This window comes from Balaenoptera musculus, chromosome 18, assembly GCF_009873245.2.
Source record: "Balaenoptera musculus isolate JJ_BM4_2016_0621 chromosome 18, mBalMus1.pri.v3, whole genome shotgun sequence".
NCBI lineage: Eukaryota > Metazoa > Chordata > Mammalia > Artiodactyla > Balaenopteridae > Balaenoptera > Balaenoptera musculus.
Window position 1 is genome coordinate 79425618 of NC_045802.1, and position 23098 is coordinate 79448715.

Here is a 23098-nt window from a genome sequence, read left to right on the forward strand (position 1 = left end):
ATGAAGTAAAAGTGACTAACTCCCTTTTTCCACGTGCACTTCCATTCCCTAAACGAGCTCCCAGCTTCTCAGCTCACAGGAGGCCTCGGGTCCGCCAGCCAGGCACCGGTGCAGGTGCCGCCGTGGGTGCTGCTCGGAGGCTCTGGGCCTCGGGGGGGGGGGCGGATGAAGCCAGGACGGCGGGCAGCTGAACCAGCTCCCTCTTCAGGTAACAGGTGGTCTGGAGAAAGAGTCAGTGGGCACAGATTGGGGTCGCAGAAGATTGGGGTCCTAGGAGCGAGGCTTTGGGCCCTCATTCTCCCAGGTTTTCTCTTCTCAGTCCTCCCACGTACCCCAGCGTGGGCAGAGCTCGTTACCTGCCCCCGCCAGCCCCAACCCTCTCCGCTGGGCCTGGTCCTGCGTGTGAATCTGAGCCGCCCAGGCCCCTGGGAGCCGCCCTGCGGCCCTGCCGTGGACGCTCGTGTTCGGGGCGTCCGAGCCTCTTGGCCCCCACCCGGAGCAGACAGGAGCCGCCAGCCCCAACCCTCTCCGCTGGTCCTGGTCCTGCGTGTGAATCTGAGCCGCCCAGGCCCCTGGGAGCCGCCCTGCGGCCCTGCCGTGGACGCTCGTGTTCGGGGCGTCCGAGCCTCTTGGCCCCCGCCCGGAGCAGACAGGAGCCGCCGGAGAGCAGCAGAACGGCCCTTCCTCCCCAAGGCCACGTGCACCTGGGAAGCAGGCTCATCACCACTGCCCTCGGCTCAGGGCTGTGGCACCCCGAAGGCCTGACCCGGCTTCCCCGGAGCCAGATCCCACCCCTCCCCCCACGGCTCTCTCATACCAGGCGACCGGGCTGGAATTAAAAAGACAACTGAGTGGAAACCAAATGGAGAAAAGACAGGAAAAAGGAGATGAGAAGAGGCATTTTTCCCGAGGGGCGGGGCGGGTCCCCCATATTGTGCATCCAGCTCTTCCCCCTCCCCCTTTCGAAGGGGAGCAGCTGTATCTACTCAAAGGCACTGAGCTCCCTCTGTCTCCCCTCAGGCCACCAGCCTCCTGTTCCCCTCCCTCGGGACACTGACCTGTGTCTGGCCCTCGAGCGCACACCCCGCTGCTGAGTCCTCGGAGACATGAGGGACCCTGCCTTTCCCACCCTCCTTGAGCTTGACGCCATCTCTGTCCGCCCTGAGGTCCCCATGGCCCTCACAGGGCCCCACTCCACACCTTTCCATCCCCGAAGCATTGTGGCTTCCAGCACAACCCAAAGCCCCACAACTGGACCTCACCTGTCACCAGAGGGATCTCACCTGTCATCAGAGTCACCTCACGTGTCGTCAGGGGACCATACCTGTTGCCAGAGGGACCACAGCTGTCATCAGCAGCACCTCACCTGTCATCACGGGGACCCCACCTATCATAAAGGGGGACCTCACTTGTCATCAGAGGGGCCTCATCTGTCACCAGGGGATCCAACCTGTCGTCAAATGGACGTCATCAGGGGTACCACACCTGTTGTCAGAGGGAACTCACCTGTTGTTAGGGGGACCTCACCTGTCATAGAGGGACCTCACCTCTCATCAGGCGGATCCCACCTGTCATCAAAGGGACCTCACCTGTCGTCAGGGGGACCACAGCTGTCATCAGGGGGACCACACCTGTCATCAGAGGGACCTCACTTGCCGTTAGGGGGACCTCACCTGTCAGGGGAATGTTACCTGTTGTCAGGTGACCAAACCTGTTGTCAGGTGGATCCCACATGTCGTCAAAGGGACCTCACCTGTCGTCAGGGGGATCACACCTGTCGCTAGGGGGACCTCACCTGTCATCAGAGGGATCACACTTGTTGTAAGGGGGACCTGTCCTATCATCAGGGGGACACCCTCTATCATCAGAAGGACCGCGCCTGTCATCAGGGGGACCACATTTGTTGTCAAGGTACCTCACCTGTCATCAGGGGGACCTCACCTGTCATCACAGGTATGTCGTCCAGCTCCCTCCTGCCCCACTCCACCACACACCCACATCTCCACGTGTGCATTATCAGTGGGCGCTCATGTGAAACCAAGCCAGTCTCAAAAAGAATAAAAGGTCTGTTTTAATTGGCCAGTAAAATACATCACAAATCATTAGTATCTTATAAACAGAAACATTAAATTACAAATCCATATTAAAAACTGCAGTTTGGAGCAGCCTAACAGCTGCGTATACGGAGCTTTTGTTTTTTGCAACATTTTCCTCCACCATTTTTGTGACAACAGGCAATGTTACCATCTGCCATCTAGATCTCAAGTCTGAACAACAGACGGGCACGTGGCACCTGGTCCTAGGGGTCTGAAAGGGCCTTTCCAAAGCCAGGCTGCAGCCTAGGCTTTCAGGGGAGTCAGCAGAAGCTCGTCGGGACCCCCAACCCCAAAAGCACAGCAGCCCTGGCAGTCCCCAGGGCCTCAGAGACAGCGAGCACCGCCCCTGGCCCGGCGTCCGCTCCCAAGCCTCCCAATGCTGGCCCAGGTTTCTCCCTGCCTCCCTCCCTCTGTTTTCTCTCGGGGACCTTTGCTTGGCTGCCAGGAGACACCACCACTCCCTTTTCTGTCCTATGGAGGCACCTCCCTTGAATGGTAGAGGCCTGGATGTTCTGAGTTACTTTATATCAAAGAGCTAATTAAAAACGGTCCTTTAAAAACATTAAGAAAAACAGCTTGAAAATAATGCACATTTCTATTTTTACAACCTTCCCCAAACTCCCACCAGGGTGGCAAACGTGGATTCTACTTGTAGCCCCACTGACAGCAAACAACACAACTCTGCTTGACGTGGCAGCTGCGTGGGCGCATATCGGCAGCAGGCAGGGGGGCTCCCACCTCGGGAACGAAGGCTGGGACCCCTAGGAAACCTCTCTGCAGAAGGACCCCGCGTTCCCAGAGAGCGAGGGCATCCTCAAACTGGGAACTCCGTGCGGTTCCGACCCTCTGGCCAGGACCGATACAAACGTCGAAAGCTGGAACCAGGAGGCCTCGTGCTGGCGGCCGCCCGGACAGCTGGCTCATAGGAACAGAATAACGCTCACAACGTCCCCGCTGAGTCGAAGCAGAACGTTCGTGCCGGAAGGCTCCACGGTGCGGGCGCCACAGACCAGCAGAGACAGACGTGCACGCAGCACAGGGCCCACGCTCCGCAGGCCGCGGTGTCGCTGGCACCCTGTTCCCGAAAGGCCAGCTCAGGCTGCCTGCCACCGGCGTGATCAAGTGCACAGCCCCCCGGAAATGGCCCGGGAGCCTCAGAAGTTCACAGGCTCGACCCCTGTCGGCTCGCGAGCTGAGGAGCTGCCCTCTGGCCTGGTGTTCGCTCCTTCCTGAACACGGGCTCTCCCGGCGCAGCGCAGGGCGCCATCCTGGGACAGGGCGTCCCGCGGGCTTCACATGGAATGGGCGGGGGTCTCAGACTGCTGCCTGATGTAGCTTTGGAAGCTCTTGTCTCCGATGGGGTGCTCCCTGCGGGGGTGTAGGGAGAGCAGCGTGAGCGTGGGCCGCCCTGTGGCTGGTGCACCTCTGAACTGCCATCGCCTGTTGTTTTTTTTTTTAATTTTTATTGGGGTATAATTGCTTTACAATGGTGTGTTAGTTGCTGCTGTATAACAAAGTGAATCAGCTATACGTATACATATATCCCCATAGCCCCTCCCTCTTGCGTCTCCCTCCCACCCTCCCTATCCCACCCCTCTAGGTGGTCACAAAGCACCGAGCTGATCTCCCTGTGCTATTCGGCTGCTTCCCACTAGCTATCTATTTTACATTTGGTAGTGTATATATGTCCATGCCACTCTCTCACTTCGTCCCAGCTTACCCTTCCCCCTCCCCATGTCCTCAAGTCCATTCTCTACGTCTGCGTCTTTATTCCTGTCCTGCCCCTAGGTTCTTCAGAACCATTTTTTTTTTTTTTTAAGATTCCATGTATATGTGTTAGCATACAGTATTGTTTTTCTCTTTCTGACTTACTTCACTCTGTATGACAGACTCTAGTTCCATCCGCCTCACTACAAATAACTCAATTTCATTTCTTTTTATGGCTGAGTAATATTCCATTGTATATATGTGCCACATCTTCTTTACCCATTCATCTGTCGATGGACACTCAGGTTGCTTCCATGTCCTGGCTATTGTAAATAGAGCTGCAGTGAACATTTTGGTACATGACTCTTTTTGAATTATGGTTTTCTCAGGGTTTATGCCCAGTAGTGGGACTGCTGGGTCATATGGTAATTCTATTTTTAGTTTTCTAAGGAACCTCCATACTGTTCTCCATAGTGGCTGCACCAATTTACATTCCCACCCACAGTGCAAGCGGGTTCCCTCTTCTCCACACCCTCTGCAGCATTTATCGTTTGTAGATTTCTGAGGGCGGCCATCCTGACCGCTGTGAGGTGGTACCTCCCTGTGGCTGTGATGTGCGTTTCTCTCACGATTCGTGATGTTGAGCATCCTTTCATGTGTGTGTTGTTGTCGTCACCTTTTCCTACCTTTGCTTGTGAGGCGTGTTCATCGTAATAAACACGAGAAGCGTGGACTAGCAAAGGAAGAAGTTAGCCCACAACTGCCTGCGGAAGCACACACCGTGACCCCGGTCTCAACGTGTGGGGCGCGTGTGTTCATGCGTGGGGAGACCGTGACCTCCTGGAGCGAGCACCGTGCGCCGTGCCCCGTTAGCTGACAGACGCTGGCGCGGCCGTGAGTCACGGGCTCTGCCGTGTTTAAGAAAAGGCGTTTTTAGACGGTCGACGTGGGTTCTGACAGAGGGTGTTAAAGGGTCTAGAATGTGCTGTGAACGTCTGTGGAGCCGGCAGCAGACACGGTCGGCATCCCCAGAGGTGCTGGGCGCCCTCGCAGCCTGGCCGAGTCGGGGTCTCTCCCAGAGCCCCCCTTCCCTTCCCTTCCCAGACCCAAGCCACGTCTCCCCTGCAAGGAAGCAGCCAGCAGGGGGGGGGGCTGGGCCCGCGCAGGGCTCCTGCCTCAGGGGTCGGGTGGGCTCTGCCGCGGGTCCGTGGGCTCCGAGTGCTCACAGGCTCTCGTCGCCCACACCCTTAGAGCAGGAGGAGGGCGCCGCCTGGGTGACTGCCCGGAGCCGGAGCTGCGGCCCCTGGCACAGAGCGCAGGTGGCCCAGCTGCGCCTGCCTCTCTGCGGCCGACCCCTCCTCCCAGGACGCGGGGGGCGCGGGGGTCCAGAGCCAGCCTGGAGAGGCAAAAGGTGCTTCCCAGGGGCAGGGACGCTGGCCCACAATGGAAGCCTGATTTCAGAAGCACATGGGTCGCGAGGCGGGGGCAGGAGGCGCCTCCGGGGACCTGGTCCAGAGGGCCCTGAGGGGGAAGCGAGACGGGGGCCCGCCCCGCCCCACAGGCAGGTGGCCCAAGGCGGCCCCTCCCTGGCTCCCCACGCCTCCAAGACCCCGGACTCACTGGCTCCCGTACTTGGTCTTCTTGAACTTGTCCCGTTTGTACTGGGCGTGCTCCTGCTCCAGGGCCGCGACGCCGGCGATGACCTGCTTCAGCGTCTTGTAGGTCTCCTGGGGGTCGTCGATGATGAACGTGGAGTACTCCTCCCGCTCTGGGCCGTCGTACACAGACCTGCTCCCACAGGCCTCTGCGGCGTCAGGGGCAGGGGGGCCGAGGTCAGCTTCGGGGGAGCTGCACAGGCCGCCCCCCAAGCGCACGGGGAAGGGCCGACCGCTCACGCAAACGCACACGAAACAGGAGCCGCTAAGAGTCGGGCCGACCCTGAACCCCGGAGAAGCCTGCGGCGCCGGAAGCTGGGCCGGGAACCGCAGCCCCGAGGGTCCAACGCGGAGCACCAGGGCCCAGCCCCTCTCCAGGGTGACCAGGCTCCCGGACGGCTGCTCCTGGAGCCTGGGCCAGGCTGGTTCAAGGGCCGGTGGGGTCACCCAGGGTCAGTCTGGGGAGATGCGTTCGAGGAGCCCCACCTTAGAAAGGGGTGCCGGGCCCCATCCCACGTTTACGAGGACGCGCCACGCAGGGACCTGCAGGGCGCAGGGTAGGCAAGAAGCCATCCTCTCGGCCGGCACCTGTCGGCCGGTCTGTGCTAGCAGCCTCTTAGGGCCTCCATCGCCCCACCTGCTCAACAGGTACCTTTCTCATCCGACCACCTCACTCCTGCTGAAGACCACGCTGTGGCCTCCGGGCCCCCCACCTGCCTACAAACACCCGAGCTGTGTCCTGCACTCCAGGGCCACAGAGAGACCAGGTGCCTGGCCCAGGTGAGCTGGCATCAGGCCCCTTCACCATGGTCTGTGACGTGCTGCTGGTTCGCCATCACAGAAAGCTTTACTGCCTTTACTTCCAACTCAAGGGGAACCTCTTAATTCATACTGAAAAATCACAAGTCTGTGCAAAGGGAACCTGGGAAGATTCAAAATCTCAAAGGAAATGGGAACATGACGCGAGAAAGATAAGGGCTCCACACGCGAGGGATAAAGGAGCGGAGACCGGGGCCGGGAGCACCCAGGGCGAGGGTGAGCCACGCCGGTGACGTCCCTGGAGCTGGGCTGCCTGCAGGTCCTCCCCGAGTCCCCTCTGGCTGTAACTGCTTGGCCTTGAGCGAGTCCCTCAAGCTCCTGAGCCGCAGTGAACCCTTCTGGGAAACAGGGCAGCTCAGGAGTAGGATGGGAATCACCGAAGGACCACGATCCCATGCGGGAGGACGGGCGGTGGCGGGGTCGGGACACAGGCAGGGACGCCCGGCCGCCTCAGCTCGGGGGCTGCGTGAACCGCCTCACAGGGGTTGTTCCACGCAGCCCTTGGGCCAGCCTGGCGGGTGGGGCCCGTCGCTGCCGTTTCCCAGAGGAGGGGGTCGTGTGCCCAGTTGGTCTCGCAGCGGATGCCAAAGCAGCTCCGCACCGAGGCCTGTGCGTCACGGGGAATCCCGTGCTAGGGCACCAAGGAGGGTGGCCAGGGCGGCGGGAGCTGGGACAGACCCAGGAGGAGGTCCCAGGACCAGGCCGGGGAGCAGGTTTTAATTCTGGGCCCAACGTCAGACGCAAGATTCGTGACGGGACCCAGAACAGACCCGGAGCATCCACGGGGCCGGGCGGCAAGCTCACCCTGCTCCTCTTTAACGGGGTTCCCCAGACCAAGCCTGGGCAACGCTGGAGCGCGTGCTGGTGCCAGCTGGCGGCGGGCACACGTTTCTAAAACAGCCCTGGGAACGAGGAAGAGCACAGGGCAGATGCGGGACAGTCCAAAGGCGGACCTGCTGACCGACAGACAAGCCGCGTCCCAAGGACTGGAGGACGGCGAGCGTGGCCCCTGCCGGTGACAGTGGGGGGCAGATATCAAAGTCGGGAGGACACCCAATGGCCGGGTGACACAGGACACAGAGGCCCTGACAGTGAGCCCAATGTCCGTGCCCTGAGATGGGAAGGGCAAGACTGAAAGTGCGCCCTGGTCCCTGCTGAGGGCAAATGGGCCCTTAGCTGATGCGCTGCACCGAGGTGCTGGCTGGGCTGCAGGGGGGTGGGTGGGTGAAAAGGCTTCAGGCTGAATTCACGGTCACGCGTGCAGCGCGGCTCCGTGTCTGAGCTGCGGGGGGCGGGGGGGTGAAAAGGCTTCAGGCTGAATTCACGGTCACGCGTACAGCGCGGCTCCGTGTCTGAGCTGCGGGGGGCGGGGGGTGAAAAGGTTTCAGGCTGAATTCATGGTCACGCGTGCAGCGCGGCTCCGTGTCTGAGCTGTGGGGGGGGGGCGGTGTGTGAAAAGGCTTCAGGCTGAATTCACGGTCACGCGTGCAGCGCGGCTCCGTGTCTGAGCTGCGGGGGGCGGGGGGGTGAAAAGGCTTCAGGCTGAATTCACGGTCACGCGTGCAGCGCGGCTCCGTGTCTGAGCTGCGGGGGGCGGGGGGTGAAAAGGCTTCAGGCTGAATTCACGGTCACGTGTGCAGCGCGGCTCCGTGTCTGTGAAAGTCACCCCGAGACCTTCCCAGGCCCCCTGATCATGCCTGCGGGAAGGTGTGGGTGCAGGCTGCCTTCCAGGGCACAGACGGGGTGGCCAGCCACCATCACCAAGACCTTGGCTGCGTGATCTCGGTCCAGCAGCCCAGGCCCCACGGCAGCCCTTCAGCACACGATCCCGCCCAGCCCTGCACTGGCCCTGCGCCACCTGAAGCGCCGGGCACCGAACTGCAGGGGGACACTGAGTGGGTGTCCCTGCCGTGAGGGAGGTGGGGGGACAGACTCACAGGCGACCGGAACACAGCCGCCTCCAAGCACGCAAAGGCTGCTGTGCCCGGAGGAGAGGCCTTGGTACGTCGTCAGCCCACGGGCCGAGTGCTCAGGGCAGTTTGGCCGACATAAATGAGGGTCTCAAGGAGGTGAGAGCACCTGACCGCAGAGTATCCGCCTCAAGAAGGCACTGAGGTTCCAGGCAGAGGCCTGAAGACTGTGGAGAGTGACTCAGTGCTTTGGTGCCTCCGTGAAGTAAGCGGTAAGGTCTCCAATCCTGCTGACCTTCTGTGAACCCTTGTTGTCAAGATCACTGCTATCCTGGGCGGGAGGCTGGGTGTTCAAGACCCCTTTCCATTTGATTGTCCATCCATCTACCCAGGCACCCACCCACCCACCCACCCATCCATCCATCCATCCATCCACCCACCCATCCCCCCACCCATCCACCCACCCATCCATCCACGCATCCAGCAGACAGGTACTGAGTCCCTCCTGTGTGCTAGGCACCGGGATGAATGACACCTGCCTCTCCTCTCAAGGTCATGTGTGTCGCGGGTCTGAACAGATCTGAGAGGGTATCGTCGTAATGACAGAGATCAGCACAGGCTGTCCGCGGGGGGGCAGGAGAAGCTCGGGAGGGGCCCCCACAGGACACACGGCGTTAGCCAGACGAGGGGCGCACCAGGGGCAAAGGCACAGGGGTCTGCCGCGTGGTGCTGGGGTGGAGAGGGAGGTGGGGGGTCTGGAGAACAGGGGCGGGCAGCTGCGTGCTCACCAAGGCATGGCTAAAGTGCCCTCCAGGCTGTGGCCCACAACTGACCAGGAGACGAAAAGGAAAAGAGTCCAACAGGCTTGTTTCCAGGCACCTTCGGAGGGGGCTGCAGGGCCCACCACAGAATCTCTAACAGCAGCTCTGAGAAGCGCCAGCCCCAGTGCAGGGTCAAACAGCTTACCGCCCCCAGCTCGTCTTGTGTCTGCCTCTCCTGCTACAGCCCAAGCGCCCCCCTGGTCTCCTGACTTGCCCCACCTACACTGCTTCATTCTGCAGGGCATGGAGAGCAACGAAAGGCAGGAAAACGAAGTTGCATAGATACGCCTGGAGCTGCTGGGCAGGCACAAACACACGCACACTCACACACGGGTCCACACACACACACATGTCCCTCTGGAAAACACAGAAGAATGAAATTCCTTGTTTGGAGGCATGGGAGGTTATTAAGACACAGGATCTTCTCAAGAATTCGGCAGTTCAGAGGTTGCAAGCTAAATTCCACCTTAAAATTATCCGTAGAACCTGTTATCAAAGTAACTGCCCCCCAAATAGCCACTTAACCTGCAGAAACATTTTCCCCATCAGCGCTATAAACGACGACACCGCGCAGCCCTTGGCGGCCCCCAGGGTTCACCCCCGTCCGCCCCGCCTCACCTTGCATCTTCTCGAGTTTGCTCATGTACGAGCTGAACAGAGAGTAGATGCGCTCAGTCTCTCGGTCCCCGTCGATGTCCAGCTGGATGTTTGCTGGGAGGCCGCTGCCCAGACACCGCGAGAGCGGGCGGAGAGGAGGAGGGATCAATTGTGGCGTTGGTTATTTAAAGGTCACTAAAGACGGGGGGCCCCACCCCGCGCTTCTCCCCGACCGGGGCTGGGGCGCCAGTCACAGCCTACCTGGTGCAGGGGGAGCAGCCGGCGGCCGTGTCCGAGGAGGCCCTGCAGCACAGCCAGTGGCCGTTGAGGTAGGCGGACGGGTGGTAGACGGCCAGGCGCTTCTGGTTGCACTGGCTCACCTTGGTGAGGATGTCGATCCAGGCCTTGGCCTCCACGCAGTTGTTGGCCTGGATGTACAGAGCCCGCTCGGGCTGGATGACCTGGAACATCTGAGGGGAAGAGCGGGCTCAGGGGGCCCCGTGGCAGGGCCTCCCGCCTGAACTGCAGGGGCCACTCTTGTCCACGCCAACCAGCCTGGGGCCACACAGGAGCCCGCGTGGCTCGGCTGGGTCAGCCCTGGTCAGCTGGGCCAGGGCGCTGCCTTTCGGGGGCCTTGGGGTCGCCCTGGAAAAGCAAAGGCGCTGCACCACTTGCCTCCCCCAGGACACCTGAAGCAGGACGTGGCCGTTACACAGATGCGTTGGCTTCTCTGGGCCTCCTTCTTCTTTGAGCGGGATGGGCTTTGTACAGACGCCATAGCACACCCTGCCCACTCTCCCGTCCGCATCCCCAGACTTGCCTCGGGGCCTCTGCATGTGCTGTTGTCCATCTGAAATGTACTCCCCCCCCTCAAGGCTGACGACTCCAGGGACCCCTCCTCCTCCTTCCAGGCAGATGTTACTTCCCCAGTGAGGCTTCTCGGAGCCTCCACTGCCTTTCCTGTTTACTATTCATTCAACAAACATTCCTGAGTACCAGGCACTGCCCTAGGTCCTGGGACACAGTGGCCCAGACATAGTTTCTGCTCTCGTGAGCTCCCAGCCAGCAAGAAAGACAAGAGTGAACACAAAGCACAGGGGCTGTGTGAGGGAGGAGGCCTAACGGAGGGTCAGGAGAGAGCCCTCACGATAAACAATCCTCCAGCTGCGATCAGACGGCGACCCAGAGTTAATTAAGCTGAGTGGGGAAAGCAGGGAGGTAAAGCAGGCAGCAGGGGACAGTAGGTGCAAAGGCCCTGGGGGCAGCGAGGGTCAGGTGCTCCCAGCAGATGCAGGCCCGGCTGCACACAGAAGGGCAGGGAGGTCGGCAGCCCTGAGCCCTGGGAGGCTGTCAGGCTGGACTTGTCAGAGGGCGTGTGGGAGGCCAGAAGTCGGGACGTCAAAGTCCACGGTGGCCTTTTGCAAGGTGGGGTGGTGTGCCCGGGAGGAGGAACAGGATTCGCAGGATTCTGGGCGGGGTCTGGGTCCAAGTTCCTGAGTGAATAGCCAAGGCCCCCCCCCAGCCCCACCCTACCCACACATGCACCGTCGCACAGGCCTCAGACTGCGTGATCTGTACGTGGCTGCGCCCCCTGGCGGAGGGAAGGCCCTGGCGGAAGCACTCCGCTCTGAGCGCCCTCACAGGCTGGCCCCTCCGCCAGGGCCCGGCAAGCACAGGCCTTAGAAGACGTCTCACAAACGGAGGAGGACGTCGGCCTGGTAGTCAGCGCGTGGAGGCCGCCTCTGGGGAGGGCAGTGGGAAAACACAGGCCGATGAGAAAAGGATTCTGCAATTAGGGACTCACTGTAGCCCTGACGGAACGAAGCAGCTCACGGCTGCTTCCAGGGTATTTTCCACGCCGTGCCCCTCTGTGGTCGTCGGGAACGCCACCGGCTGAGAGCGCAGCGTCCCCAGCCCCATCCTGGGGAGGGGTGGGAGGTGCCGTGCAGACACACGCGGCAGGACGCGGCCCACCAAGGGGGCAGGACGAGGGTGCTAACCTCCCTCGGGTCCAGAAACCCGCCGCACCTGCCACAGGGCCACCTGCCGGCCCAAAACATGGCCTCGAATTGTCCTGGGGCGGGACCAGGAGCCAAGGTCGGGAGCCGGCGCAGGGCGAGCGCAGCTGCCGTCTCCGACCACCCGTCCAGCGAGCATCCTAACCCTCTGGGGCCGTGGGGCCGGCCTCAGACCAGACGGAGGCCAGACAGACAGACCCAGTGCGGCCGTGGGCACCTACCGAAACCAGACCGCCCCGAGGAGCCGGGAGCGCGAGGCAGACGGACGCGAGGACGGGGAAGGAGGCTGGCGGCCGGTCGGCTCCCGGGGGCAAGCCCGACTCTTCCGGGTCCGTGAGCCGGGAGCGCGTGACCCGCAGAGGCACTGGGGCTCCCGGGGCCTGGGGGGGGCTCGAGGGCGGCAGGTCGCGGGCGGCGACGCGAAGCACAGGAGGGAGGCCGGGTGTGGGGCTGCGCGGAGCGCGCGTCCAGGCTCTGGGGTCGCACGGTCTGGGCCAGGTTCCGCCCCGCGCACGGGTGTGAGCTCCGGGTCGGCATCGTGACCCCTCCTCAGGACGGTCACGGGGAGGAGATGGCCCTCAGTGACCTCGGGAGAGCGCGGACGCCCCGGGCCGGGACCCCGCTAAGGCCCCCAGCTGCTCTGAGGAGCGAGGGCGGTAATTTGTCTGAATGTTGAAGCGAAGAGCCTTAAACGGAGTCGATCTCCCGAGAATCCCTCCCTCCGCCTTAAAGCAAGGTGTCCCTTTGTGCAAAGGATTCCGGATTATTACCCTTGGTTAGGCTTCTGCAGGGTTCTGCTCGACTGGACCTTCCCCTGAACAATAAAACGTTCCAAGTCAACGCGTCACAAGGGGAATGAATCGTGTGGAGCTTCATCTACCATGTGCCTCGCCCTGCAACCACCCTGGGGATGGCCGTCGTCTGCAGCGGAGGGCTTGAGGGGCTGACCGCCCAGCCACGAGGTTCCCACCTGCTCTGCCTATGTGTGGAAGGGGCGTCCCTGCCACCATGATCCTCAGGGAGACCCTGGCCAGCGGGGCCATCCCTCCAACCGCTCCAGCCTCAGGACAGGAGGGAGAGCCACAGAGAAGAGGTGCCCAGTCTGGGTCGCTGGGGAGCTGCCCGCGCTCCTGAGGGAGGCTTCACCCGCGGACCCTGGGTGTGGAGCCCGTGCCGCCAGCCACCCTCGGCCCCGGTCACACGCTGGGGTCTCTTTGAAGCTGGAAGACTAGGGAATACTTTGTAGGATTTGAAGTTTTAACTCTTAGTTATTATTTACAGCTCCACCTTCCTTCAAAAAAGACTGCATGTGACTTATACAAAATATATCTAATGAAACTGAAAAATATAAAAAATATTTAGAAAATTAGGAACAGGGAAAGAGAAATGGGAACAGACTTGGGAGAAACAGGACCTAAGTGCGCAGATTTTCTAATGAAAACAGACAGCCCAGAAAAGCCCTCAGATCGGGCTCCGGGCTGGCGGCCTGGGGAGGTGGGACGCAAGGCCATCGCCCCCCAGTGACCGCGCGAGGCTGCAGGGGACTGCCCCACGAGACCACCCCTTGGAGGGCAGAGGCGTCCTGGCACCCGGTGGGAACCCCGTGCTCCCCCTCGGAGGGGACAGGAGGGGACACGGTGGTGATGGCGGGGGGTGGGCAGGAGTGTTCTCTCCTCCCCAGCGTTCGGAGGTGCTCGGCGATGAGAACTCAGGCACCGTCCCCCCAGCCCCCTCCACCATGGTGCCCACAGTGCCGGGAAGTGAAGGCAAAGTGGGGGTTCCCCAAGCTGTCTGCAAGCATCCGGATGGTCAGCAGAGGCGGACCTGATGGGAGGGTCCCCCAGAGCCTCCGCCCAAAGTCTGACTTTGAAATGACCAAGCTGATTGGTAGCTGCTCGCTCCTGCCGGTCAGGCCACGCGTGGGCTCCTGCGGATGCGGACACCTCCGTGGGGCCCAACTGCGTGGACTGCGTGTGCCCAGAGGGGGGAGCTACAGGGGCAGCAAAAACCGTGCCGTTCCCACGGCCAGATCTGGGCCGCGTGAGCACGCACGTGGTCTCACCAATGAGGGGCTCCGCCCTGAATGAAACAGGGCCCTGTGGGGCCTCACAGCCCAACAAACACCAGGGGGAGAGAAAGGCTCTCGGCAGGAGGAAGCAACAAGATGCAGCGAAGGGACAAGAGAGGCAAAAAACGTGTGGCCGAGAAAGACGGGGCAGACCTGACGCATCCAGTGGGGCCACATGTCCCCGACCGACCCCCGGCTGACCCCGGGCCACATGTCCCTGACTCACCCTGGGCCACATGTCCCCGACAGACCCCAGGCCACAGGTCCCCGGCCGACCCCGGGCCACATGTCCCTGACTCACCCTGGGCCACATGTCCCCAACAGACCTCAGGCCACAGGTCCCCAGCCGACCCTGGGCCACATGTCCCTGACAGACCCCAGGCCACATGTCCCCGACAGACCCCAGGCCACATGTCCTTGACTCACCCTGGGCCACATGTCCCTGACAGACGCTGGGCCACGGGCCCCCGGCAGACCCCGGGCCATGAGTCCCCAACAGACCCCAGGCCATGGGTCCCTGATACAAGTCACCAGCACTTGTGCCACATCCGAGGGAGTCCCTATAAAACGCATCACCTGAAGCTGCCACACTGACCCCCTGACACACCCAAACCAAGGGCTGTCTCCAAACACTGGCCTTTCTGCTTCAAACATGTCGAGGCCACAAAACACAGAGAAAGGCTGAGGAATGTCCCGGATTAAGGAGACAGCAGAGAACCAAGTACCAGGTGTTGGCCTGGGACAAACAACGGCTTAGAGAATGTCACTGGACAGCTGGATGGTGGGTCAGTAGTAACGCTGCATGCGGGTTGGGTGTCCTGACTCTGGCAGCTGTACAGAGTTATATAGAGGATGTCCTTGTTTCTAAGAGATACACTGAGGATGCACACGGTTCAGAAAACATAAGCACATTTACACGGAGAGAGACGGGAGGAGGCTGGGGACTCAACTCAGCAAACAGGACAAGTGCCAACGACCAACCGCTCACGGTGAGGGGCTGCAGCCCTTGCTCTATTTTTGGAGCTCGTAGATGCAAGACTCAATCTAAATCAAAAGTCTCAGAGAAACCCCGCGGGTCCTGGCCGACCCGGCAGGCAGGGTCGGGCTCTCTGCCCCGTGGCAGCACCTTGTGGCTGCCAGCCCACAGGGGTCTGGGAGCAGGTGCAGGACGCGGGGCGGCAGCGGGGTCCAGGGGGGATGGGGTGGTACTCACGTTCTTCATCTTGAAGGACTCCTCTTCCAGCGGCTCCACGGCCAGGATGTTCTCGATGGGGATACCGTAGAGAGGCGGGTCCCCTGTGGCAGAGTGTGCCTGTGAGCCGCCAGGAGGGGCCAGCCTCCCCTCGAAGGCAGGTGACGCCGGCCTCACGCGCTCGCCCCCAACAGGACCCGGGTCCCCGAGAAGCCAACCCCACGTTTCCACGGGGACCTCCTGTGATCTAGATCAGAGCCACCCACACGGGACAAGAGCGTCCACCCCGAGACCCTGATCCCCACACCCACCCCGGAGGTCCGACCCTGCTCCCCACGATGCCCAGGCCACCCTCTCGGTGCCCCCTCCCGTGTAAGGACCCGCCCACCCCAGAAAGGCGACTGGTACCTCCACCGGGGCCGAGGCAAGGCTCTGGTCCCTCGTTATAAAATATGTGAAAACAAATAAAAAGCGAACTATTCTTGTTACCTTTGCTTTTCTGGTAGGTAAACTCATGGTTTGTCAGGCGAAACCATCTTTTCTTAAAATTCTTCATCCCAAAGCGTTTTCGCCCTTGTGCCCTCTTAATCATGAACCTGTCGTGAACAGGACAGGCTGGTGGGTGAGCGGCCCAGGGCTGGCGGCATGTCCCCCCTGCCCGCCAGCTCCAGCAGCCCAAAGTCACAAAATCAAAGCCTGCAAAATCACAACAGGTCGCCACTTCCGTACCTGTGATACTCGATGCAGACTGGGGGATTTCAGTATCTTACAATTTTATTTCCAAGTGACAGGACTTAAAAATCAAAAGGCAAAGGTCTCTACTTTTGAAAAGTTTAGCTCCTGTGCTGGTGTCAACTTCAAGTTACGAGTTGGTGATGACCGTGGGGCTATCTGAGCTCCAACAAAGGGCACCCCCCTCACCTCCCACCCTGAAAACATGGACAAGAGATGCTCCCAAAGAAAGTGCCGGTGGTCAGGCTCCCAGCCCCGCAGGTGTGCTCTGGAGGCAAAGACAGGAGGTGAGAGGTAGCTGCTCTCTGCTGCGTCCCGTATTCTGAGCCCCTGACGGGGGACACTTCTGAGCGAGGGGCTGACGGGGGGGCAGGGGAGCCTTGCACTCGGGTGAGGGAGCCACCCGGCCAGAAGCCTCTGACTATTCGGGGGCCGTTCAGCCTCCCCGCCCTTCAAACTCCGCTCCCAGACGGGCATTCCTCCACTCGCAGCCTCGGCAGAGAACAGGCACAGGAGTGAAAACACGCCATGGCGCAGCCCTGGGGCAGCTCAGGGCGACGGACCAAGGCCCCAGACGGGTCTGGACGCCCTCCGGCCCTGCGGGCAGGGATGCCCGCTTGGCGCTGAGCCAGCCTGGGAGCCCCACCCTGCCTCTCTCCCGCCAGCCCTACCCTTCCTTAAGCAGGATGGGCTGCTGCACACTCTTGGGGTCTCTTCTCCCGGAGGATGAGATCAAATCTAAGAACTGAAGTGGGAAAGAAACCGGATGGTTAAAAGGGGAACCTTCGTAGGAACAGTGCCTGGGTGCCCTGCATCTCCTTCTGGAAGCAGAGGAGAGAGGAGACTCTGAGAAGCAAGTTGTCGGGCGGGGGTCCCCCTGAGAGGACCATGAGGTCTTGTCTCTGCTGAGACTGAGACGCTTCCAGCCCTACCTGAACCCCCGGCCCCTCCCGGGAAGGGCTGGCCGCACCCACAGCTGTTACTGCTCCTGAGAGGCTGCCAGGCCTCAGGTAACACCTGGAGGTCCACCTGCTCCTCTCGTGGAGCTGGAAGCCATCCCGGCTCCCCTCCCTGGCCCCCGCCCCGGGTTTTGCCCGCACGGGGCCTCCCCGCTCAGTTCAACCACCCACGGCCGTCTGGATCCCTCCCACCGAGTCAGCCGCCTCTGCTGCCGTGAGTCTCTGTTAATCGATGCCGGTACTTACGTTTTTCACTGCATCCGCGTACTTCTGCTCGTTGAAAAACTCATAGAATGCAGCCATATAGGATTCCTTAAAACTGGCCTAAAATGAAACAGGTCACTTAATGAAGGCCTAAGGTCTCCTGGCCTGAACCTGAAAGATCTAGAGTGCAGTCACGGGCGCTGAACAGCGAAACATGCAGGTGTGGGTGCTGTCCAGGGCGCTGAGTACCCCGGCCCCAGCCGCAGGGGCTTGCCAAACGCCGCAGGGCGGATTCCACTCAAGCCGTGTTCAAAAAGCGAACCACACGGGGTCCTTGGTTAGATCTTTGTCATGCACGACTCAACACCTTTCGCGGGCGCGTGGCTCCCAGACGCGGTTGCTGGGATGGGAGGGGTCCTCACCTCCAGGAGCTGGGGCAACGGCAAGAGGGACCCGGGGGGACCTGTGTCCGCATGAGGGCACTTTGCTACCCTGGGTGTGAAAACGAGCGGGTCTGTGCAGACCTCAGCCCAGCAGGTGCCTGTTTATCTGGGCTTCCAGCTGACAAACGCTGGGGCTGACGGACGGAGGAGAACGTTGGCCCACGGCTTTGTGTCCCTCGGATTCAGAGAAAGCCGAGCGTTTGCCCTGCAGGGAGCTGCTTGTCTGCAGTGCTGAGAGCCTGGGTCACTCCACCCCACAAAGAAGAGAATGGGGAGGGCTGGGGTGATCCTGTAGGTCATGGCTCAGCCCTTTCCAGACAGACCTGGAGCCCACACCGCTGCTGCTGTCACGGGGTGGACCCTTGGGGCCCTGGCACATCGTCAGTCTCCAGGAAGCCCCCGTGAAGGGGAGACGCATATTTGTCACCAAAAGGGGTAAAATGAGCTCAGACCCAGGGAAGGAGGGGGCTATCGCTGGCTCCGTGTAGACGAGCCCTCGGTCACCAGGCAGCACCCCGACTTCCTTAAGGTGCTCAGGCTGAGGACGCCCAGCTGTGTGGCAGGGCTAGGCAGTCCCTACAGCCAAGGAGACACGGTTTGCGGATCCATACATGGCAGCGGGAGTGTTAGCTGCCCACGGGGAATGCACAGGGGATGGTCACTGACCATAGGGGACATCACCGCCCACAGGGGACATCTCCGCCCACAGGGGTGGTCACTGCCCACAGGGGACATCTCCACCCAGAGGGGACGGTCACCGCCCACAGGGGATGGTCACCACCCACAGGGGACGGTCACCACCCACAGGGGATGGTCACCACCCACAGGGGACGGTCACCACCCACAGGGGATGGTCACCGCCCACAGAGGACGGTCACCACCCACGGGGGACATCTCCACCAAGTGCTGTTGGCCTTTCCCCCCAAAGTGTGGTTTCACAGCCTCTCGCGGGGAGACCGGGCTGCAACTACTCCTTCCTCCTCCTTCGCGTTGAAAAGAGAATTCAAGTCAGTGACTCACAGACTTGGACTTGGACAGGCTGCCGAGGGTCTGAATGGTCTTCGAGACAAGCGTCAGCGTCCTCGACGTCTGCGGGTCCTGCCAGAGACGGGAAGGGGACGGTCTCACAGTTGAGTCGTGAATGAGCCCAGAACCGCCGCCGACAAAACGCACGACACCCCTAAAAGCTGCCCAGAGCGAGCGTCGTCCGTGAGTGAGCAAATGAACTTGCGCACGCAGGATTCCGAGGTCCCTGTGGACCCTCCAACCCGTGCGGTCTGGGAGCTGCTGAAACGCAGGCTCTCAGGCCACCCCTGACCCCAGACCCCACGTTTCCAGCAAAGGAGCGGATCCCCCTGGCGACCCTGGGGCTGAGTCTCCCGGGGACCCAGCCTGGGGGCCTCTCACCCTCCACACGGTTCGCAGGCTTAATTTAAAACCAGCAAAACCAGGAATGGGCCCATCACCCTGGGCTTTCCGCCTAGCACTGTGGCCCCCTGGCACTCTCTCTGCAAGGGCTCGGGCCTCGGGCCTTGCTCACGGTGGGAGCTCAAAAATCATCTGCTGACCACGTGGCCTGAATGATGACTGAATATCCATGCTCCCTCTTCCTGTGTGTGGGCGTGGGTAACGTCATAACAAAAGCCCACAGAGGAAGCCCTGGTCACACCATCCAGCGGTTTTTACAACACAACTTTGATTAAAAAGTCTTGAAACCTTCCTGAGACAAAGACTTAAGGGCATGTGGCACGTTCACAACCCAGTCACCACCTGGGGCTACCTCTGCACCTCCCCGGCTCGGCTCGCGGGAACGGCCCGGGCCACCTGCTGGTCCAGGGGGCCAGAGGGTCAGGAGGTCTGGCTGACTAGTTTACAGGACAGATGCTCACTTACCGTGTGGTGGGGCGTGAGCTGGAAGAGGTTGGGGGACAGGATGGCTGGAGCGAAGAACCTCAGGAAGATGAAGCTGCTCACGGCCGTGTACCTCACGTCCAGGTCATCTGTGGCCAGGACACAGAGACAGCCGACTCACCCGGGCTTCTGGAGCCGCAGGGAATAACCGGGGGCCAGGAAGAAACTGGGAACCACTGGGACAAAGCTCGGCTGTGGCCTCCGGGTGGGGCTGGGGCCCAACTCACACAGGGGCGAGTGCAGACAGGAGCCGGGGGCCCTGCCCGCCGTGCAGCCCCCATGCTGGTGCCTGACCCCGCCCACTGGCTACGGGGTCAGAACCCTCGTTACAGGGCCCTGAACGTCCGTTCTCCGCCTGGAGGCCTCCGTCCAGTGAGGGGTGTGGGCGTCCCCACGGCGTGAGCGCCACGAGCACTCACCTTGGAAGCGCTTGGCGGCCGCTTCTCGCAGGGAGAAGAAGATGTCACACATGACGGTGGGGCAGCTCACCCCCGACTTGGTGATGACGCTGAAGACGCGGTCCACGTACTGCCGCAGGTTCTCCTGCAAAGGGGGGGCTCAGTGCCGTCTGCTCCCGACTCCCCTGGGCTGCCGTGCCCCACGGCTGCCAGGAGGGGCGAGGGCGGGGCTGGGGCCCCAGAGCAGCAAAGACAGACTTCCCGTCGCGGGTCAGGAGCAGCGCGTTGCAACCACAGTGACCCATGCAACCAACCAGGGACGCGGGTGGAGGGAGCACGCTGTGTCCCCCACATCGACCGACAGCCTAGAGGCAGCGCCCGCAGCGATGTGACCTCCCGAATGCCAGGACCGGTCTCTGCTCTTTAGAGGCAAAGACTTGGTGTGATTCGCGTGAAGAAACCACACGGAAAGATGAAAACAGGGACTTAGCTGTTTTAAAAATTGGGGCAGAGCTCCGGGAGCAGGTTGGGGACCTGTGTTTGCTGAGCTGAGGGAGACGCCCCCAACCCATGGGAGGGTCCCGGTTATGGGTGGCGGGAGGCGCAGGCCGGGCGCAGAGCAGGGGAGGTGGTGGCTGGCGCCGGGGGGTGCTCCCCCGACGCCGCTGCAGCTCAGGCGCCTGCCACCGCCCACCATCCCGGGGGTCGCAGCGTCCAAGGCGCCGGAGGGCGAGCCGGGCCTCACCGTGTTGCTCTCCAGGCTCTCACCGTCCTTCAGCCTCACGGGGTCGATCTCACAGGACTTGTGACTCTGGCAAATCTGCGGAGAGCGTTGAGGACACGCAGTGCGTGAGCCGGGCCGGAGCCCAGGTGGGCGGGGTCACGGCGGGCGAGGCGGGCCTGGTCCAGGAGGGGCAGCGTGAGGCCCGGCCTAGGAGGGGCGGTCCTTCTCGAGACTGCAGCGCGGCGGCTGACACGGGATGAGGCTTCACCAGTTTATTAACGTTTTACCTCAAAGTGCTCTCAGGGTTTGGCTCACAGATCAAACCAGAATCTATTCTCAATTCCCTCAAAGGTCTGCAAGGACCGCAAAGGACCTGTTTTTTGGTGAAACTGTTCTGGGGGAAACAGCCCCTCCCAGGAAGGGGACAGTAAGAGATGGAGGGTCACTCCTCCCAGGGTGTCTGACCCGGGGCAGGGGTTTGGGGTTGAGGGGGAACAGCAGCAGGGCTGTCTCTCCGCCCTCGCGGATTCGGGGAAGGAGGCGTCCTCGAAGAACTAGCTTTTCTCTAGTGTGTCATTCTGTCTTAGCGGAATGATGGACTTGCTTAAGTGTTTTTCTAATTTGAGAAAACAAGGAAGATTCTGGGATGCTCAGAAGGTCCCCTTGGGAAGCCGGGGAGAAGCTGACGTGGACAGCTAGAGGACACGCAGTGCGTGTCCCCTGTGACGCCCACAGCTCTGGGCTTAGGCGGGGCCCGGGGCTGCGGGCTCTGTGTCGCCTGCCCTTCCCTCGGGACTCTCTGGGCCGCCAGCAGCGCCCCCTCACCTCCTCTATGGTGGGCTTCAGGGTGACATGCAGGTAGTGCATCCCCGCCAACTTCATCGTCTCGTCGATGCACTTGGACGTTAGCGAGTTTCCCCGGAAGATGGTATTGGGATCCCTGGGAAACAGTGTCGGATAGGGAGGCATCCAGGGGGCAGGGAGGCCACCTGACCGACGCCTCGCAGTGGGGGCCTGAGCCCTGGGCCTGCCTGCCGTGTAACAAACCCACCGTGGCCACCGCCAGGTCCCCAGGGCGCGCCGGCCACGTGCCCCCTCGCCTCCTCAGGGCCTGGGGTCAGCAGGGAGGCAAAGCCCAACCTCACGACACCTCCAGCAGGGCATGCTCTGGATCTTTCTGAGCCAACGGTCCCAGGGAGCCACTCCCAGCAGAACCCACCTCCCCGGAAGGGCCGCGGCCCCAGCCTCAGGAATGGAGCCGCCCCCGAGGCAGCCGGTGCCCGGCTCACCCCTCCGTGCCACGTGCCTCCCAGTTCCCAGGAGAAAGGGCTCATTTTTTAAAAGAGCAAGTGTGTCTCTGAAGGAACCCTGACCCGTGTGGCTTCTTCTGGCCGCCCGGACCCCCGTCCAGCCCCTCACCAGGCCAGACCCCCGGAGGGTCTCGGGGCGCGCTCGGCACTCACTGGGTCCTCCGGACCTCGGCGCTGGCGATGGCACTGATGAAGGGCACCACCCGGCCGTAGTGCAGGAAGAGCCGCACCAGCGGGACGGCCGCCTCCTGCTTCTCCCTGCAGACCTCGCCCAGGATGTGGGCCGCGGACGCCGAGACGGGCTGGGGAGACAGGGCGTGAAGGAGGCGAGCCCCAGGCCCAGCCCCCTGCTCCGCGTGCGCCCGGCGGGTCTGCGCCTCCCCCCCCCCCCCACACACAGCACCGGGGCCGGCGAACAGAGGGCCACGACCCTGGGGTCACAGTCAGACAGAGCGCCAGGCGTGGGCGGCGCCGGGTCCTGTGGCTCTCGCTGCGGGGGGCGTGAGGGCTCCCATCCCCAGCAGAGGGAGACCCAGACGGTCCCGAACACACGGCAGGCCCAAGGGGGGGGGCCACGGTGCGCGGGCCACGCAGGTACCTCCACGTCCGCTGACCGCAGAAGCAGGTCCCGCAGGGGGCTGTAGTAGTCGGAGGAGAAGACGTGGTCTTCCGTGTAAACCACGTTCAAGCGCAGGGACCCCAGGTCTTCCGGCTTCAGGCTCTTACTGCCGTTGTCCCGGGGCTGAAGGAAGTACCTGGTGCAGGACACACGGACCAAACAAGGCAGTATGAGGCAGCAGCTCCCCCGGGGACCCCGCTTGGGTGGTCCTCCCGTCACAGGCTGTGTTGGGGTCTGAGGCAAGGGGACTCGGGAGATTCTGCAGGACACCCCACTTAGGTCCCTCTGCCTCAGTGGCCCCCACCTGACACCCCCGCAGGGTCTGGGCACCTGGGGGATCCCCCATCTGACACCCCTGCAGGGTCCAGGCACCTGGGGGGGTCCCCCATCTGACACCCCTGCAGGGTCCGGGCACCTGGGGGGTCCCCCATCTGATACCCCCCGTAGGGTCCATGCACCTGGGGGGTCGTCCACCTGACACCCCCGCAGGGTCCGGGCACCTGGGGGGTCCCCCATCTGACACCCCCGCAGGGTCCGGGCACCTGGGGGGGGTCCCCCATCTGATACTCCCCGCAGGGTCCGGGCACCTGGGGGGTCCCCCATCTGATACCCCCCGCAGGGTCTGGGCACCTGGGGGGTCCCCCATCTGATACCTCCCGCAGGGTCCGGGCACCTGGGACGTCCCCCATCTGACACCCCCGCAGGGTCCGGGCACCTGGGGCGTCCCCCATCTGACACCCCCGCAGCGCCTGCACGGGCATCCCCCACAGTTGTGTACTTCGCGCTGATCACACAGAGCCACAGACTCAGACGCTGGGGTGGGGAAGCGGGAGGGTGGGAGCAACAGGTAGGACAGGGGAAGGGGTCGCGAGCAGTTTAGGAAACTGCAGTAAAATAATTCACCCCTGAACACCG

General features: G+C 62.1%; 1 protein-coding gene across 2 annotated transcripts in view; it reads right to left on the reverse strand.

Moving 5' to 3' along the window:
- Positions 1-2049: 2049 nt before the first annotated feature.
- Positions 2050-23098, reverse strand: part of RASA3 (RAS p21 protein activator 3) — a 91891-nt gene continuing 70842 nt past the window's right edge. The window contains exons 11-25 of one of the 2 annotated variants that reach the window (XM_036831625.1): positions 22163-22319; positions 21718-21866; positions 21080-21194; positions 20276-20350; positions 19552-19675; positions 19115-19221; positions 18242-18319; positions 16821-16898; positions 16287-16360; positions 15373-15479; positions 14905-14987; positions 9867-10075; positions 9627-9730; positions 5424-5607; positions 2050-3464 (exon numbers count right to left, since the gene is read on the reverse strand). In XM_036831625.1, coding sequence (XP_036687520.1) covers positions 3389-3464; positions 5424-5607; positions 9627-9730; positions 9867-10075; positions 14905-14987; positions 15373-15479; positions 16287-16360; positions 16821-16898; positions 18242-18319; positions 19115-19221; positions 19552-19675; positions 20276-20350; positions 21080-21194; positions 21718-21866; positions 22163-22319 — 1720 coding nt within the window. In that variant the 3' untranslated portion in view covers positions 2050-3388. The remainder of the gene's footprint in view (positions 3465-5423; positions 5608-9626; positions 9731-9866; positions 10076-14904; positions 14988-15372; positions 15480-16286; positions 16361-16820; positions 16899-18241; positions 18320-19114; positions 19222-19551; positions 19676-20275; positions 20351-21079; positions 21195-21717; positions 21867-22162; positions 22320-23098) is intronic. The other variant, XM_036831624.1, reaches the window with a different exon arrangement.